Here is a 19,538-nt window from a genome sequence, read left to right as displayed (position 1 = left end):
GTTATGGATTAGCTATCAGCAACATTTATCACCTGGATGCAGCTGGTGACATAGCAACCTACCTCTAAAGAGCATCTCTCTATTTTATTACTGTTTGCTTGTACTTCTGGTTACTATTAGAATGCTATATAGACTTATTTCTTTTTCATATATTACTTTAAGTAAGGGATGGATATATATATATATATATATATATATATATATATATATATATATATATATATATATATGGCTTGTACACAGAGGTGGATTTACAGTGAAACACAGGGTGGCCTGGCACGAGGCCCCCCAACAACAGGGGGCCCCAGGGCCGGGCATCTGCAGGGACAGAACCTTGGTCCTGCCGGCTCTTGGGGCTCCTGCTGCAGGCTCTGCACCAACCGGCAGCCAAGCTCTCCCCTCCCCCGAGCATGCCGCATTCCCACCCCTCCCCCTCCGAGCGCTGCCCCCACAGCCGAACAGCTGTTTGCTGGCACTCAGGTCTCTCCAGGAGGGAGGGGGAGAAGCGGGGCTGCAGGGCGCTCGGGGAAGGAGGCAGGGGTAGGGCCTTGGGGAAGGGCGTGGAATTGGGATAGGGCGGAACAAAGGCAGGGGCCCGCACTCCCCCTACACATTACCCCCCTGCCATGAGCTGCTCAGGGCAGGGGGCTGGGAGCACCCCCACAACCCCAGCCCCTTGCCCTGACAGCTGCACCACCTCCCCCAGCCCCATGCCCTGACTCCTGCACCCTCCACATCCCCCCTGAGCACCAAACGGGAGCTCCTGCACCCTCCCCACACATTCCCACCTGAACCCCTCACACCAAATGGGAGCTGCCCCAGGTAAGCGCTCCACACCCCAACCTCCTGCCCCAACCCTGAGCCCCCTCTTGCATCCTAACTCCTGGCCAGACCCCGCATCCCAACCTCCAGCCCACTCCTGCACCCTAACTCCCTTCCAGACCCTGCACCCCCTCACATACCCCCAGCCCTGACTCCTGCACCACCTCACACACCACCAGCCCCCTGCCTTCCCTGACTTCTGCACCCCCCCTACATCTCTACCTGCACTCCCCACACCAAACGGGAGTTGCCCCAGATAAGCGCTCCACACCCCAATCTCCTTCCCCAGCCCTGAGCCTCCTCCCACACCCTAAGTCCTGGCCAGACCCTGCATCCCAATGTTTTTTTACTTTTAATGAAGTGCTCTTATCCAAAGCGCTTTACAATAGTTAGCTAATGGTACAAACAATATTTGGAAAAATCATTAAGTTGTCCGCCAAGACCCCCAGCGATTTTCAAGTGGTCTGTGGAAAAATAAGTTAGACTACAAAAACAATCAAGGTACCTCAGTTTATTTTCATTTACGTCCTATTACTTAGAGGAGGAGGAGGAGGAATTTAAAAAAATGAAAAACAGGGGTGGGGGGGGATAAGAGAGAATGTTCTTTTTCTTGGCTGGGTCCCAAGGAGGGGCCCCAAAAATGAAGCTGAGCACAGGGCCCCACTAACTCTAAGTCCACCACTGCTTGTACATATTTAACAGAAGTAAGAATTAACAAGAAAATGTTGTTTTGAAATTCTGCAATACAATGTGCAAATTCATAATATCCTTTAAAATGATAGTGAATATTTTAACAATATTTTTTGCCAATAAGGTTCCAGGGAATTATAGTGTTGTTTGTCCTGTTTTTTCTTAGTCTCATAGGCAGGCATTCCTAAGAATTGTAAGTACTTTTACTAAAAAGTTCAGTACTCGAATTCACAACAACCTTTTCCCCCAAATTCAGATGGAAGATTTCCAGATTTATGAAAAATACTGTCAAAATAAGCCCCGATCTGAAAGCTTATGGAGGCAGTTTTCAGACTCTGCATTTTTTCAGGTATACTTACTTATTTCTTCAAAATATTTGTATTTGTAAATTGATATATTTTTTTCTCAATGTTTCTAAGGCTGAAAGAAAGACTTTATGTATTAACGAAGTGCTAAATTCATTTTAGGAATGTCAGAGGAAACTTGATCACAAGCTGAGTTTGGATTCCTACTTACTGAAACCTGTTCAGAGAATAACCAAATATCAGTTATTGCTGAAGGTAAGGGATACAGAGTGGTATTCATGCTTATGGTTTTGAAGGTTGCACATTTTTAAAATTACATTATTTTGTAATTGTGTGTCATCTACTTGTCTCATCCTACCCAGAGAAAAGCCTAAAAGACAGCAGAAATAAGAACATACGTGTACTTTCAGGTCATGAAGGCTGATGGACAGATCCCAGTCTGCCATCTTCTTGTTCCCTTCTCTTGTTTCTTTGATTCTAAAAGCAGGAAGTGAGCAAACTAGTCTTTCTGTATATAGTCTTTGCTTAACTGTTGCTTTTGCTTTTATTCTCCCTCTGGGTAGACAGAAGGAGGACTAAGACAACCAGACTTGCAAGGAATACTTCCCATTTACTTAAAAACTTGTGACCATTGGAGGAATTTGCACCATGGGCTCAAAAATGTGCTCAGAAAAATGCCTCTGTAGTTAAATAGAAACTCTGCAAGATAATGCAGAGGGATACATTTCAGGTATCAAGTACTTCTTAATTGACACCCACTGTATGTTTTTAGAAAATATATGATGATGTTGAATTTTATAGTTTTATATTAGAAGCCTGAAATTTTTGAAAATGCTACACCAAATTTCCAAACATTTAAGACATGTCTGATTTTTTTCCATCATAAATTATTTAATGGACATTCAAGACATAATCTTTTCCATGCATGTAGATTACTTGTTTTAACAAATGCTTCACATACATGCAAGTTAAGATTCCAAAATTAGTTTTTAAAATTATAGTACACTAATTATTTAAAAATAACATTGGATCAAATTTGCCCTGGGCACAAATCCATTGAAGTTTATCAAGCTATAACAGGGATGAATTTTGCTGATGATGTTTAAATATGAAGAGTGGAATAATCAAATGATTTCAGAAGTCTCTCTTAAAATATCCTTAGTTCCTGCAATTTGACCTGCCTGAGTGAACCCTAATTCCTATGTGATCTCCCCCTGAAGTTAGTGGAGCGCTACATGGATCAAACTGCAGGACTGGTGCCATAGAAAAGAAAAGAGCATCTTCACTTAGATTGTAAAGTCTTTGGTGAAGGACTGCCTCCTTGTTATGTTTTTGGGCAGTGCCTAGCACAGTGGAGCTTCAATCTGTGACCAGGGCTCCAGGCCACAATCTAAATAATAATAACAGCTTAAAATGAGCATGACCTATACTTCAGTTTTAGAGCTAGGTAACAATAGAAGATTTTCCACAAAAATTCATGCCAATTTTCCACCATTTTAATAGTAACTGTTTGCAAGATTGGGCTGCATAATCCTCATTTACAGATATTTACCTACTTTATCATTTACTAATGTTTGTAAAGTGCTCTAAGTGTGAATTGTTAAGTCCTGTCCCTGGTAGAGGTGAGAAGTAGAATTTAGAACCTTCCAACTCCCAGCCTTATATTTAATCCACTGCCATGTGGCTTTTAGAGATTCCCATCTTCTCCTCGGGCCTTTTTCAGATGTGGCAAGTGGGAATTTTTGATTGAAAATGTCACAAAGGGACCAGATTTTTGGTTTTGGTTTTTTTTGCACAAAATTTCATCAGCTAATTTTGAAAATTTGCCTCAAATTCAGTGTTGAAAGTACACTTACCTTGAGTATTAATAGTTATCTGTTTACAAAACTGAATGAGCATCACATCATTGTTTTTTCCACAGGAAATGCTGAAATACAGCAAAAACTGTGAAGGAGCTGAAGATCTGCAGGAGGCATTAACCTCTATATTAGGTATTCTCAAAGCAGTCAATGACTCCATGCACCAGATTGCCATTACTGGCTATGATGTAAGTGACAGCATTTCTTAATTATTTTTATACAGATACAAAAAGAAATGAGGGGTGTGTGTGTGTGTGTGTGTGTGTGTGTGTGTGTGTGTGTGTGTGTGTGTGTGTATAATAATGCAAATGGGATTATGTAACTGTTTCCTTTTAACTAATATTTGAACTGTGTTGTCAAAAATAATGGGAAAATGGATTTCTTACATATTTCTCACCAATCTCATTACTAATACAAACTTTTAATAGATCTTACAAGTCCCAATCCCACTTTGCAGATCCCAATTTTCCTCTTTAAATTTTCCTCTTCAAATACAAAGTAAGGTATAAAGTCTGTTTGATTCAACAGTGTACCTCAGAAAGAAGAGAATAAGAATTGTCCTGTCAGTTGTCCATTTCTAGTGTTGTACATTGCCTGACAGTAGACAGTGCCACATGTTTCAGAAGAAGGCATTGTTAACCCTTGCCTAATACTTTATCTTTGGAGGGAAATTTCCTCTAGAGATGAACTGACGGGGGAGTTGTGTTGTAAAACCAGCCCCAGGAATTATAGCATCCTTTATCCTGGAAAGCAGTGACTCTGAAAAAGATTTGGGGGTCATGGTGGATAATCACGAACATGAGCTCCCCACGTGACTCTGTGGTCAAAACAGCTAATGCACTCCTGGCTGCATAAACAGGGGAATCTTGAGTAGGAGTAGAGAGGTTATTTCACCTCTGTACTTGGCACTGGTGTGACCACTCTGGAATACTGTGTCCAGTTCTGGTGTCCACTATTCAAGGAGGATGTTGATAAATTGGAGACAATTCAGAGAAGAGCCACGAGAATGATTAAAGGATTAGAAGACATGCCTTATAGAGAGAGACTCAAAGAGCTCAATCTATTTATCTTAATAAAGAGAAGGTTAAGGGGTGAACTGATTACAGTCCATAAGTACCTATTTAGGGAACATTATATTTAATAATGGGCTCTTCAGTCTACCAGAGAAAGGTACAACAATCCAACAATTGATAGTTGAAGGTAGGCAAATTAAGACTGGAAATAGGTGGAAATTAACAGTGAGGGTAATGAAACATTGGAAAAATTTACCGATTGTCATGGTGGGTTCTCCATTACGGACAAGTTTGAAATCAAGATTGGATGTTTTTGTAAAAGATCTGCTCTAGGAATTATTTGGGGGAAGTTCTGTGGCCTGTGTTATACAAGAGGTCAGACTAGATGATTGCAATGGTTCCTTCTTGCCTTAGAATCTTATTCTGTAGGGTTCCCATTGATTTCAATAGGGCCAGGATTTCACCTCCAAGTTCCATTTTATCTGAACCATCAAAGTAAAGAGGTTCAGATAAGACTTTTTTTGACTTTGGCTAATCTCACATCATTCTATATCATATTTCTCTTCAGTATTTGATGTGCTGTTGGATACGTATAATGATGTTACATATGATTTGTTGTGAATTTGCACGTAATGGTGGATTCCTCGTCCTTTCTTCATTGAGAATGGTTAAACTCTAAATAAGAAACAGCATTGCTGCTCTGATATGCTGCTTCTGTTCTCTTTAGGCTAATTTGGACCACCTTGCATCACATAACTTTGTATAAATTCTTCCCACTTCAAGTTTAATAAACCAAATAAATTATGTATAAAGGAACAATGTCAACCATTTTTTATTATTTTTTTAAAAACATTTTGATAGAGCACCTTTTTTACAAATATATACACACATACCTACACACACAAATTACAGGGGTTTTCTGCTCTCCTGTCTAATGCTATCAAACAGGGCCGGCTTTAGCAAGAGCGGGGCCCGATTACTGAGGGCGGGGCTTGCCCCAGGAATCGAGCCGTACTCCGTCCGTGTTCGCCAGGCTTGGGTCCGGCCCAGAGCCCCTCGGCGGCCAGAGCCGAGCCGAGCCGCGCCGCGGGGGCCGGGCCGGGAGGGCCGGAGCCGAAGCCGCAGGGGCCAGAGCCGCGCCGCGGGGCCAGACCCGAAGCCGCGCGGGGACGGAACCGAAGTTGCGCCGCGGGGGCCGGGCCAGAGCCGCGGGGGCTGGCGCGCTAGGCCGGAACCGGGGCCGGACTAGGCCGTGCCTCCCCAGAGCCCTTCTCGCACCCCCCGCCACCCCAGGTTACCTGGTGCTGCCTGCCCGCCCCTGCTTCTTTTCAGACTTCCCGCGAACCTCTGATTCGCGGGAAGCAGGGGAGGGGGAGGAGCAGGGGGCGGAGTGTTCAGGGGACGGGAGGAGGGGGAAGTGAGCTGGGGATGGGGTGGAGAGCTGCGGCGTGGGGCCCTCTTAGCGTGGGGCCCAATTCAGCCGAATCAGCTGAATCGGCCTAAAGCCGGCCCTGCTATCAAGCATTCTTGGGTCCACCTTCCCTTACTGATTGTGGGAGTTTCGGGCAACAACAACAGTATTGCCAGAACAACATTTTCAGATGGAAATGTGTTTTCAAGTTGATAGTCTCTTCAGAGTGTAAACAACTTCACTGTTCTTGTTTCAGGGAAACCTGAATGAACTGGGCAAGCTTTTAATGCAAGGATCCTTCAATGTATGGACTGATCATAAAAAGGGCCACTCAAAAGTTAAGGATTTGGCACGTTTCAAGCCAATGCAAAGGCACCTGTTCCTCCATGAGAAGGCAGTGTTGTTCTGTAAAAAGAGAGAAGAAAATGGAGAGGGATATGAAAAAGCACCTTCCTACAGTTATAAGCATTCCTTAAATGTAAGATTTTTAGCAATCATATTAAGAATAAGATAAAAGTAGTACCTAAGCCTTTGAGCTGCTTTAATACAGTATATTACGTTCACCCACTGAAGACATTTTATACCTATAACTTTATTTGTAAACACATTGGGCTGGTCTACACTGGGGGGGGATCGATCCAAGATACGCAACTTCGCGTAGCTCAAGTCAAAGTATCTTGGATCGAATTACCTGGGGTCCAGACGGCGCGGGATCGATGGCTGCGGCTCCCCTGTCAACTGCGCTACCGCCGCTCGCTCTGGTGGAGTTCCAGAGTCGACGGTGAGCACGTTCGGGGATCGATATATCGCGTCTTAACGAGACTCGATATATCAATCCCAGATAAATCTATTGCTACCCGCCGATACAGCAGGTAGTGAAGACGTACCCATTATGTGCCCAATATATTTTGCTATCTTAAACCCCTTAAGAATTTTTTGCAGTATGGAATTTGCACTTTGAAGCAAGTCTGGCCAATATTGTTATAATCTCTGCCTTTTATGCTATTTACTGTGTCCTTCCTGTCATCCCCATCTCTCCATAGCCTCCCTTTTTTAACTCCAATATCTTCTGTTTTGAGTTACAAAACCATATTAGGTTAATATAGTCCAGATTGCGATCCCCTTATCCATGTTAAATTGGTAATTGGGACTACTGAGGGAATAAGGTCATCCAAAATGTAAGGGTGTCCAAATCTGGCCCTTAAATATGAGATAATTTATGGGTCTGCCTTGATTAATTTACAGAATCTCCCCTTTCATCCTGACACATTGGTGACAGCTAAGAGTAAAGCCCTAAATCTCTCCTGCTTCCACTGCCTAATGCGCGGGTTGTACATGATCAATATATTCTTTTGTCTTGAGTGCAAAAGTGATGAAAAGATTACTCTGCTGAATAAGTTTAAACAGTTCAGTGTATTGGGATAAAAGAAGACGACTAATGGGCCTCTGTTATTTTAATTGATATTAAGCATGTTAACATCAGTTTGTTGTGTTTGCCAGATGACAGCTGTTGGAATAACCGAGAACGCTAAAGGTGACTCAAAGAAATTTGAAATCTGGTATAATGCGAGGGAAGAAGTTTACATCATTCAGGTAATGGTGCTTCACTTCAGTTTAAATGAACTCATTGGCTTATATTTCTGTTTTACGTACTGATCGTTTTTAATTTCTGAGCCATGCACTTTCATAGAATAAATAGTGAGGTGCTTTCCACACCTGCTGTATGTTTGGAACTGTTGCTCCTACTTACAGAAATTGTTTCTTAGCAATGTCACTTGGACAAGAAGCCTATGTAGAGACATGTGCAGCAAGTCTTGTGTAGCCGGAAGAGAATTAAAAGTTGTGAGACTCTTTTCTGGTTTGGGTATGAGCCAGTAATGCTTTCTGACTTCCAATAAGGGAAGTAAATGGACCCTATATACATCACTATACAATCCAGATTCACAAAAAAGTGCCTGGTGAAGCATTTTTCATGTTTGTGCGTAAAGGTCTTTGAATATGTGTAAGAGTCATTTAACCAGATCCTCAATATGTGCAAATCACTACTGCTCAGTTGAAGTCAATGGAGCTACAGTAGTTTACACCAGCTAAGGATGTGGCCCACTTACTGTAATAGGAGCCATTCAGCAGAAAGACTGGAAAGAGGAAAAATATAACGCTTAATTTCGCTCTTCTGATAAATTATGAAGGTAAAAAGTGAAGTATTATTCAACACTATAAAGCTTTTGGGGACACAATATGTAAGATGTTACACGGTGTAATGGGTTTTTTACTGTATTACTGTGTACTGGTAGAATGAGAGGAAAATAGAACCCACACGCAGAGGTGCATGCAGAAGGTACTTTAAACAGAAGAGGCACTCTTTTTTAAAAACACGAGAAAGTGTGGTCTCATTTTATAACCTACTAATCTACAGCTTGCAGCCCAGTAGTATTGTGACACAGTTCCGATGTCATTGACCGAAAAGTGGAGTAAAACTGTGTGAACTTATCCCCTGATCCTGCAAGAACTTACAGATGTGCTTAACTTTACACACCTGAGCTACCCATTGACTTCAGTGACACTGCTCAGGCGTGTAAAAATCAGCATGTGTGTGTTTGCAGGATTGATGAAAAATATAAGATTCCCAACATTTCACAAAAATAATTTGCATAAAAAAAGTCTTGTTAATTTTCTCATTAGAAAAATGAAGTTTCTATGACAGTGGCAAAAGCTCCAGTCTCTCCCCGCTCCCCTCCCAGCCCAGCTAAAAACTTAAAATAACTCCCCTTCCCCCAAGGCCCTGAGAGAGAGTTCTGTTTATCTTTTCTTTAGGGCTCTTCCTAGGTGTGTGTTTGCCTGCACTGTTTAGTGCAACTAGCTTTCAATATTTGATCACTGGTTTCTTTTTTGTGATAGGCACCAACCCCTGAAATTAAAGCTACCTGGGTAAATGAAATTAGAAAAGTGTTAACTAGCCAACTGCAGGCATGCAGAGGTAAAACATTCTCTTTATCTCTTTCCTTCTCCCTTCTGCACAGTGCAGTTTTGTACTGGAAACCACATTCTCTACATCTGATTTGTAAAAAAAAATTCTGAATACAAAGGCTCCGAGTACAAATAAATTATTTGATAGGTATTTTTCTTTCTCGCAGAAGCTAGTCAGCACAGAACACTAGAACAGACACACAGTTTACCTATGCCTGCACCAACTTGTACAAGGTAAGTAAATACGTCATCAAATCAATTTGGTGGGCTAAGACATAGCAGATGGTTACAAAATACATTCGGCTTACCAATGATGTTCATCTGTAGTTCTTTTGTCCACTTGCCTCTACTATACATTTTACTTCTTAATTTTTCTTTGGTGCTGCTGCTTTTCTACACTGTAGAATTATAGACCTGGGGTTTAAATAGCTTTTGAACTTTTATGTATTTTTTTTAAATGAAGAGCTAACAGCAGTGGTATGAACTAGAAAATAGCTCAGTCTAGCACACCTATATCTGTCAAAACATACCAGATTGCATGTCTACAGAATATAGCATTATTTATTATATTTTCTTGTAAAAATGTGTATATTAAACTCCAAGAAATAAAGAAAAATGTACCATACATCTTTGATTTGAACACAGCAGTGAAATGACAACTAAAACGTGAATTTTAAACAGCAGGCCAGAACTTTTGTTACACTGACACATAGGAGGGGCATCACCCACACTGTCCTTCACCAGGCATTTAATTGGTTCCAGTGCAGGGTTTACAGGGTTCCTACTATATAACCTGTAGCTCAGTGATAGGCTCTGTTCAGCCTACTCCCCAGAACTCAGCTCGCTCTGAGTCCTAACACCTTCCCCTCCGCAAGTGGAATAGAGGGTGCAGAAAGATGGGGACCTCAGCCCACAAGGAAAATGTGCCCAGCTGTACAGGGTTCTAGAGACAGCCCTCTCCTCCCCAGCCTGGAATCTAACATTGAGATGGGAACCCCTTCTGGTTCCACAACTCCATTTGTATTTCCTCCTTCACCACTTGCCTGTCTGTCCAGTGGTAACAGCTAGCAAGCCGACTTCAGTCCATAATTCTTAGCAGAAGGGATGTTCAGGGCTCTGCTAAGGCAGAGATCACCAGACTAGGGGCGTGGGGGGAGGAGTTCTGAATCCTTTCTCAGCCCCAGTAGCAACCATAACACACATGGCTGCAATCACTGGGTGACCGTCCCCATCCTAGCTTTCCAGGGAGCAGAAGCTGTGGTCCATGCACACTCTTCAGTATGCATGTCTGCAGGAAGGAGCAATAGCAGCCTTGTGGTCTGCAGAAGGGCCAGATATCTGCCATCCCTGTTCAGACTTAGAACTACAGGAGGTTTATTGTCTTAATTTTCTTCTGATAAACAGTCCTTCAAGGAACCAGGGAAGAACCATCAAAAAACTAGAAGAGAGAAAAACTGATCCCACAAGTCCAGAAGGTTGTGTCACCTCAGTAGCACCAAAGTACCCCGAGAAAGGCAAAGGTGAGTCTCCGTTACTCTGTGCCCATGGATAATTTAATTGTATCTTACCAAGGGGGAATGGAGAGTGTCCAATGTAAAGTGAGAGCTAGGAGTATGCTCTTGGGGGTTTTTTGTTACAGAACCAGCATTGTAGATAGATCCTGCAGATTTGATTGTTTCCCAGATTTCTCTTTTACTGGACAAATGTCTTGACACTACCGCAAAACTCTCTTAAAACCCTGCCGAGAATGTACTGATGAAGAGCCCTTTATTCCTCTGTGATTTGGTTCCCATCACTGAGTTCAGCCACTAGACCACTTCTAAATGTAAAGGTCTGCACAGTGGTGATAAACTGTTGCTTGGATTCTTCTGCAATGTGTGAACTTTCTGTCTTTTATTTCTCCCTCAAAATGCTAGTTCCCTGGCATAGGGTTGGATGATTTTGCCTTAACCTTTTCATGTATATCTCCCCTTTCTCTCTTTTCATCTCTCTTCATTTGTAGATGATACAGTAATTAGTTCTACCTCAGAATGCTCTGCACTGTCAAAAAAGCGCTTTACACTTCAGGGCTTTACTAACCTCAAAAGTCAGAAAGGTAAATTTTTAACAAGCTAGATTCTGTTTTCCAAGCAAGGCTGCAGTTGGTCTGGGGTGTTTGTGTGTATGTTTCAGTGTGAATATATACATGCATATAGGGATATATAGCTTAGCTCCTCTCCCAAGTTTAAGTGGTTTTTGCTATCATAGACCCTCGCAAAGGGCCCTGAGGTAGAAAGTCCACTGGGGGAGGTGGACAGTACCAAGTGCCTATAATCTCCCTTGCACTTGGTGATGGGGTGTTTTAGGGCCTGGTGCTAGCCAGGACAGTGGAGTGGTCAGAGTGACATTGGGGGAGTGCTGAATCCAGTTTATGTACATATCAGTTCCTTCCATGGAGTCCCCAGGAGGCATTTAAACTGCTCATCTCCAGTGGAAACACTGAAGGAGGGTAGCAGTGGAAAGCTCATTTGCCTACCCTCTGAGTGAATTAGCAGCAACATGCTCCACCATCAGCGTATCTGCTCTGGGTTATCTGTATTAAAACCAGTAGGGAACCAATATTTTGTTAGAAGTGTTTTCTTATTGACTACTTCTTAATCAAATCTGCAGTACTTAATGCAAGGCTGTGCATGGGATGCTGCTATTTTCAAGGATATAAGGAAATAAGAATTCAGTTCTTTTGAAAAGAGGTCTTCAGTTTTGCTCTGAAACAGGAGCTGGTCTGAGTCCGAGATACTTTCTTGCTTCCTGCTGCCAAGTAAATGCATTTGTAGAGTCCTTAACTTGTTTTGGATGATTCTCTTTAAATAGTCTGCATTGCACTAATATGACACCACTTAGTAGAACACATGATTTTCGAGCACCCTCTTAACACGTCTCTTTAAACCCTGATTACCTTTGAGTTCTTTCTGGAGAGACTGTATCAGCATAGTGTGTCTAAATACTCAAAGCCCATATGAGGTAAGCACTAATATTCCATGCTTGCCTTGACAGAAACTCCATCTCCTACTGCTAAAAATCAGACATTGCCAATGATCCTTCTGACAGGACCAGGTATTGCTGTAGAATTAGTTTTTCCAAAATAAAATGATTGTTAATATAATGTTTGCACCTAAAATGCAGATTAACTGTATTCTGTTGATTTACAGTTTTTAGAAAAAAAATCATATATTTGTATCCATAATTGTAAAAATGTCCTTGCCAGTTTAGCACGATAATGGATGTAATACCCAAAAAATTAATTCCTTTTGTTATAATCAATCAATGGCAACCAAAATGAATTAGATTAATCAGAAACCATTTACTATATTCCAGTGTAAACTCAAAGGTATTTAGCATGCAATCTGCCTATTCTGTTTTTTCCAGTTCTTCAATATCTCTCTTCTGTTTTTTGCCTGTTCATCCTACTGCAGCTTCTCCTACCAGCCCTGACAAAAAAGCTAAACGACATGAAGTAAAGAGTGATCCAACTCCTTTTGGTTTAAGAGGTAGAGTCATAACACCTTTTCTACTCCACAATAAGCCGTAGATCTCTAATGTAATATTCATATCAAATGTGTGCACAAAGGTATTCTCATCCGCTGTTTTTTCCATGACACTGGTTCCATACCCTTCTTGTACACTCTCTCAGGCAATATTTCCCCTACAGAATAGTCTCTTCTTCCAAACCCCACTTTCCAAGGTTGCTTCAACCTTGTCTTTAGCCATGTGAAAGCCCAGCTGGTGTTGCAGGCTTTTGGGTGTGGCATTATCCAACAGCATTCGCTTTGCCTATGCTGTGGGGTGTTCAATGCACTCTGTGTGTACGCAGCCTCTACGCACGTGGAATCTGAAGGTCTGTGACATCTGAGCTCTGTAGGAAACCAGCCAAACCTGCTAGACTTCCCAGCTAGTATGAAAGGTCTGGACTTTGAGGATATTACAAGGAAGAAAAGTTTTGCTCAGGAGTCTTTGCAAGGGTCTGGGAACTCTAAGAGGGGGGTTTCCTGAGAAGATGCAGGGAGAGGTGAAGACAGTCCTATGGGAGTCTGTTGCAGAGTCTGAAGGGAAAATGGATGTCGTCCGGTACCTTATCCTCTGTAGAACTCTATACGGATTTGGAGAGAGAATGATTTTTTTCCTGGTGGCTCAGATAATCCAGATCCAGTTCACGTGGAAGCTTCTGCTTTTTGATGAAAAATAAATGTTTAATTCATATATTTGGGTATGAGTTAGATCCTACCGCCATGTTTTTAGAAAGCACGTATCTTAGAAAACGCTCAGACAATGATATATCACTGAGGTTCTCTGTCCTATTAAGTTTGTTCATTTCCATTTGTTCAGTTATAATACAGGCTGCTTATCCTGAACTCCCAGCAAAGATTTCAAATACAGTCCTTGAATAGACTGTTGATTTGAGAGAGAAAATAACCAAGAAACTAAATTAAAAGTGTCCTGCCATTCCCCCATCACGCACCTCTATCCCCGTTTTGCCTTTCCACCGCTTCGCCTTCCCTCTGCCCACCAAAGCCTGGGGAGGATAGATGGGCTGTGCCACTCAGTTGAAATGACTTAGTGTAAAACTGGTGCAAGTTCAATCAAAATCAGGCCCTATAACTGAATTATATCCTCCTTCTGATTTCTTTTCTAGCAATCTCTTTTCTCAAAGGTTCTCTGCCTTTTTCTTTTGCTTCCTTTCTAAGGTTCCTCAGGCAGACAGTTCTTTGGGAAAAAGGGCATTTTTTTCTAGTTTGGTGTTTTGTCAGCGTTGGGCTAGTCCTGCCTGAAAATAATAAGAAATCACTCTTGGAAATTCCGTGGGCTTTTGTGTTTTTCCCCAACATGGATGCAGAATCACTTTCAACTGTTTTTTTATTTTTAACTCAAATGCTACCCTTCGTGAATAGTAACACTACTGTTTTCTGAATTCCCATAGTGTCTAGCACCCCAACCAAGATTTGGGGCCCAGTAGCACTGGGCGCTGTATGAACACATGGTAAGAGGTAGTCAATACCCCCAAAGAGTTGGAGAAACAGGATGCAACATATGAGCAGAGTGATAATTGGCAAACACCAAGTTTAGTCCCCTGTGTTTGTTTTTGTTCTGTTTTTTGTAAATGATAGCTTGGAAGAATTGAGCACCAGGAACAGACCGCAATATTACTTTCCTCTATTATATTGTTTTTTTAATTTAAAAATAATGAAAAGGGTTCTAGTTGCATCTCACAAGCCCAGCAATAAAGGTAACTTTTAAGCTAAAAATGAAATTTGAGTGGAATGAAGCAGGAACTTATTACTCAGTTCTTTCACAGATGCAAGTTCAGTATTAACATTGGACAGGGCCAAATGGCTCAGTACTTCTAATCTTCTACCAGCAGCCCAGCGCAGGCAAGGTAAAGTATCAGTCCTGGGCCACATGAACCTATGTTTTTGGTGTGCTGTGAATTAGAGATTGTTTTGGCTTTACTCTGCTAGTACTAGAACACTTTTTGTAACATGTATTGTCCAGACACATGGTGCAGGAAATAGAAACTGCCTCATAGATTCCATAGAAAGCAAAAATGCTGGGTTCCCCTCCCCCCCAGTATAACTGATTATTATCGTGTTTTTATATTTAGAGTTGGCTTGGGGAATGTTCCTCCTGTCATTCTTTTCACTGGGTATTAATGATGTAACCGTTTGTCCTGAACAGAAATGTATCATAAAAAATTAATTCTGAAACTTTCCTAATCTGTTTTTTATCATGATTTGCTTTTATGATTAAGAACCACATGCATATGTTTGTGGTTACTTTGTTCTTTTAAGGACCTGTTGACCTCAGTGAAAAGCAACCTTAGTTGGATTTTATTTGGAATGGCGAGTTGTGCACCCTGGATGCAATTCAGCGTCGTAAATAAGTTAAATGGGTTAGCCTGCATTACTTGTCATGAGAAAAATAATAAAGCTTTATAATGTGATACATACATCTTTGTTCCTGGGGTGGTTACTGCAACAGTTTTAATCATGATCAATTCTCGTAGTATTACTGTGCAGTTTGTCACCCCAGTTTGGCTTTGAACAATAACAACCTGATCTGCCAAGGTGCTGAAGTCAGTGACTTCAGTGGGAACTGCAAGTGCTCAGCAATTTGGAAAATCAGGCCACTGTTGCTGCCATCTGATTATCCAGTTAAGCTTCTTTGATGATGTCACACCTACCCACCGGCCCTCAGCAACAGCAATGCACAAATTGGAAGCAATTTCCACTTCTACTGCCTCCCAAGAAAAACAGCCGTACACGTGGGTGGGTGGGTGTGGGTGTGGTAAAAAAAAAAAGAGAGAGAAGGACTTTTTCTTTTCTGCTTAGTTTCTTTTTAAAAACATTAAGGCCCAAATTCATCACTGCCATAAAATAGCACAACTTCATAGGAATTGTGCCAGCAGTGAATTTGGCCCCAAGGGTATAAATATTTTCCAACCTAACATTTTCCTCCTATTTCTACTTGATATGTAAGTAACTATTACAGACTTTGGGTGGAATCCTGGTCTCATTGAAGTCAGTGGGAGTTTTTCTTGTTTCTGGGACATTTTTGCAAAGTTAATAACTATAGGTTATTTGTTTACCAAGGTTGGGCTAAAACATCTCAGTCACTTGATGCCTCTGAAGAAAATGATGGTTGGTCTAGTGCTGAGGACCCACTTAATTCATCAGATGCAGAGGAAGAAGAAGAAGGGGGAGGAGAGATGAAGCTGGTAACCAGAAATATTTTCCTACCAATTTGGTGAAATTTGTATTGCTAATTAATATAGTAAAAGTATCTAGTACATGGGAATTTTGTTTGAACTTGCAGCAAAACATAAAAACCCACGCTTGAAGTCCTTAATCAGGCAAAATTCACGGTGATTTCAATTTAAGGTTGGGTTTGCATAAGTGCCTTGTGAAAGTTTTTTGTCATTTGGACTCATAGCATCTGCAGTTGTTTATATTACATACAAAAGAACTGTGAAAAGTAACACAGGTGTCTATTGTTTACTGCCTCAGTAATGAATAATAGTGAGTTAGAAAACAGTATTATCCAATGAAATAGCATATATAAATCTCTGGTTCCCTGACTGGTTCACCTAAGCTTTTTCTGGACTTCAAATTTTATCTCCCGTTTAGAACCTGAATGAGGGTGGTGGTGGTCTGTTTGTCTGTTTGTCTGTTTGTCTGTTTGTCTGTTTGTCTGTTTGTCTGTTTGTCTGTTTGTCTGTTTGTCTGTTTGTCTGTTTGTCTTTAATTAATTGATATAATGGAGAGATGTACAGATGTTTCTCAGGAAGTCATTCAGGATGTTTGTGAGAATACATATACTAACTTCACATTTTGGATGAATAGCAACATTTATTGTCCCTCAAAGTAAATATTCACCTCGACTTTACTGTGGTTTAAAAAAAAAAAAAATTACCCCTGCGGTACAAAAGTCAATATCTGCTTAATATCTATTATTTTTACTGTACAGTTTAATTTGTTCATTTGTTTTTCCTTCTGTGCATTTAGACTCCTGGTAAATACACTGTTGTGACTGATTATGACAAAAGAGGTTCTGAAGATCTTGCAGTGAAAAGTGGAGACCTCGTTCAGCTGATCCGTGAAGGAGAGGACGGACTTTGGTATGGAAAATTGTGTGTAGCTGCTTGAAAATGCGCACAAGTACCTCATCAATGATGATGTCATATACTCTGAAGAATTTGTGTGTGTGTATAAAGAATATATTTTTAAAAATTTAAGCAGTTTGACAGTAAAATTCTTTTCTTAGGTATGTGAAGAATCTGAGCACCGGGAAAGAAGGTTTGGTGCCAGCCAACAATTTATTGATGCTCATAGGCAACTCAAAATCAGCTCAGTCTTTAAGCAGCTCTGGTAAGAGATTAATTGTAAATGTGGCAATGGTCAGTTTAGCTAAACATATATATAGGTCTCATTTTGAAAGAACAAATGACATAGCATGTTTCTTGTGATTGTTTTCCCTCTTACTCCAGAATCAGGCACTGGATGCAGTACTTTGAGTTCATCATCAAGTTATAATGAAAGTTGCAATGCTGGCAGCACCAGCTTCTGAGACATCAAGGGCTAATGCTAACATTTCCCCAAGTCGCCTGTGAACTTCCAGCATCTTATGCAGACTTCTGAACGTTGGACTGAAATGGAGATCCAGCATGTATGTGTTGCCTGTCTCATGTTTTAAATGGTGATTTATGGAGCCATCCCTAGGAAGAGCTCAGTGAAAAGTATGTGTAATCTGAGATTATAAAGAAAAGTAAATGATCTGAAATGGGATCTTCTAGAAGCTTCTGATCTGAAGTCTGAATCTCAACATACATTTCCCCCTGGATATTGCCATCAAATTTCTACAGAGACACCATTTTACCACAACCAGAAGAAGAACAGGACAAGACAGGAATGTGTTCCTCTGTGGTAAATCCTATTGTAAAATAAAAATAATTGTATAATATAGAAATAAGGATAAGAAATCTGAGTTTACAGTTCACTCTCCCAAAAACCTTTCTGTAAGGATACTTCTGGGTTAATGCAGTCTATGGAGTGTCTTTTACAATAACCGGGAATTAAATGTAGATCCAGCCATTCTCTTGTCTTGAATTTTTAGCACTGTGCTTTCTGCAGTAAAATGCGTCTTCACAGGCTGTGGTGCAAAAGAAATGGACAATTTACTGACCACAACAGCATCAAAAGAAAAAACTATTTTATCTTTTCCAGCATTTTTTACTGTTTCCAATGGCCATTTTTGAGGTATTTTGACCTCTGAACCAAGTTCTTTACCAAGAATCACTGTGTTTACATAACATTGGCAATTTAATAGCATATTTGATACAAAATAATTTTTCATTACTAAGGTACACATTGAAACACAAAATGTTTGTATTACTTAAGTGATTTCTTAATGATTTGTAATACAATGTGGTTATCTTCAGCTCTAACAGTTAGAAGATGGTTACAGGCAAATGAAACTATGCTGGCTACACTATAGAGCTCAAGAGCTTTCCTAATGCTGAAGATTTTATTGTGAGGATTAGAAACCTGAACCTTTTAGCTAAGGATGTATGTTTGTAGATTTACTCAAAAGGACTAAAAAATTTAAACAGTTGTGTATTTTTTTTATAAAATGGGAGGGTGGGGGCAATAACTTTATTTAAAAAAAAATCTGAACTATGTTGTGGACAAATATTTTAAATCCTTTTGTAAAAGGAGGGAAATCATAAACATACAGTTTTTCAGGGTATACTGTAAATGCTGTAAATTATCACCTCCTCAGATATTCTTTGCAGTTCAGCCTTACAAATGCAAACAGTGTGTCGATTTTGAAATGTTTTGCTTATACTGGAATATCATTTTTCCCTGGTCTGTGTACTGTATTGCTTCAAATAATCTGGAGTGGTGAGGGCTTGATTGGCAGAAGCACTGAGCGCAGTGAGCTTCTGTTGCAATCAATGGGAATTGCTGGTGCTCAGTACCTAGAAGTCACTTAATATAAGAAATCTAGATTTTACACTCGATGTGAACAGCTAAAAGAGAAATGCCTCAAAAGAATGAGCTTACTTTTCTGTCCCAGTTACAATCAAAATGCAGCTGGCTGTGGCCAGTGCATAAATGTGTGTATAAATATATATATATATATGTGTGTGTGTGTATGTGTATGTATATACATATATCAATGTAAAAGATGTATTTATAGTCTTCATGCTGCTGAAAATGTGTCACTTTACCATTCATAAATACTTTAGGTTTCTTGCAATACTGCAGTATGAAGGCTGGTCAGGGTTTTTACTTTATGCGTCATTTCCAAAAAAGGATTAATCCGTTCCTTCTTAAATTATCCTAAACTGTGCTAGCCAGGACTGTTTAGCCTGATATGTGATAATGAAATAACAATGTGCAGAGAGATTGGTTTGCCTTCTTGTTTGTAAGTTATTTTGTAAATGATCTGTAACATAATTTACTTAAATATATTGCTCTCAAACAGTCCTGTAATGAGACTGTCCTTTCAGCTGTCTCATTGCAGCATCCTTTCCATTCTTTTTGTGATCTTATACACACCATTGCACTTTAATACAGCACATTTCACCGTTTCCTTTTCTACAGCTGTTGTAAATTATAAGTACAAAATCAGAGGTCTTTATTGGATGTATGAAAGTTGGATGAATAAATTTCAGCATTTCTTGCTGGATGTCCTCAATATGGAGGTGCTGTTTGCTTTATTGTCTCAAGGTGCTCAGACACTATTGTGATGTGCATCATATAAGATCATAAATACATCTCTACCTCAATATAACGCTGTCCTCGGGAGCCAAAAAATCTTACCGTGTTATAGGTGAAACGGTGTTATATCAAACTTGCTTTGATCCGCCAGAGTGCGCAGCCCCGCCCCCCCCCCCCCCAGCACTATGTTACCACATTATATCCGAATTCATGTTATA

The 19,538-nt window shown here is 40.6% G+C and overlaps 1 protein-coding gene across 29 annotated transcripts in view; it reads left to right on the top strand.

The window, feature by feature from the left end:
- MCF2L (MCF.2 cell line derived transforming sequence like) overlaps positions 1-19,297 on the top strand; it is a 278,619-nt gene extending 259,322 nt beyond the window's left edge. For 15 of the 29 annotated variants that reach the window (XM_042861416.2, XM_065581005.1, XM_065580998.1 and 12 more), the window contains 16 exons: positions 1,769-1,861; positions 1,980-2,072; positions 3,739-3,864; positions 6,357-6,578; positions 7,601-7,693; positions 8,999-9,077; positions 9,235-9,301; positions 10,472-10,587; positions 11,070-11,162; positions 12,101-12,160; positions 12,520-12,594; positions 14,397-14,477; positions 15,691-15,815; positions 16,603-16,715; positions 16,862-16,965; positions 17,085-19,297. In XM_042861416.2, the coding sequence (XP_042717350.2) occupies positions 1,769-1,861; positions 1,980-2,072; positions 3,739-3,864; positions 6,357-6,578; positions 7,601-7,693; positions 8,999-9,077; positions 9,235-9,301; positions 10,472-10,587; positions 11,070-11,162; positions 12,101-12,160; positions 12,520-12,594; positions 14,397-14,477; positions 15,691-15,815; positions 16,603-16,715; positions 16,862-16,965; positions 17,085-17,164 (1,620 nt within the window). In that variant the 3' untranslated portion in view covers positions 17,165-19,297. Of the gene's footprint in view, positions 1-1,768; positions 1,862-1,979; positions 2,073-3,738; positions 3,865-6,356; positions 6,579-7,600; positions 7,694-8,998; positions 9,078-9,234; positions 9,302-10,471; positions 10,588-11,069; positions 11,163-12,100; positions 12,161-12,519; positions 14,539-15,690; positions 15,816-16,602; positions 16,716-16,861; positions 16,966-17,084 lie in introns of those variants that run through there. The other 14 variants (XM_042861425.2, XM_065581006.1, XM_065581008.1 and 11 more) reach the window with 10 other exon arrangements.
- The last annotated feature ends 241 nt before the right edge of the window (positions 19,298-19,538 follow it).

Source organism: Chrysemys picta, chromosome 1 (assembly GCF_011386835.1).
Source record: "Chrysemys picta bellii isolate R12L10 chromosome 1, ASM1138683v2, whole genome shotgun sequence".
In the NCBI taxonomy this organism is placed as follows: Eukaryota; Metazoa; Chordata; order Testudines; family Emydidae; genus Chrysemys; species Chrysemys picta.
The sequence above is the reverse complement of the archived record's forward strand: the minus strand, read 5'-3'. Positions and strand labels throughout refer to the sequence as shown.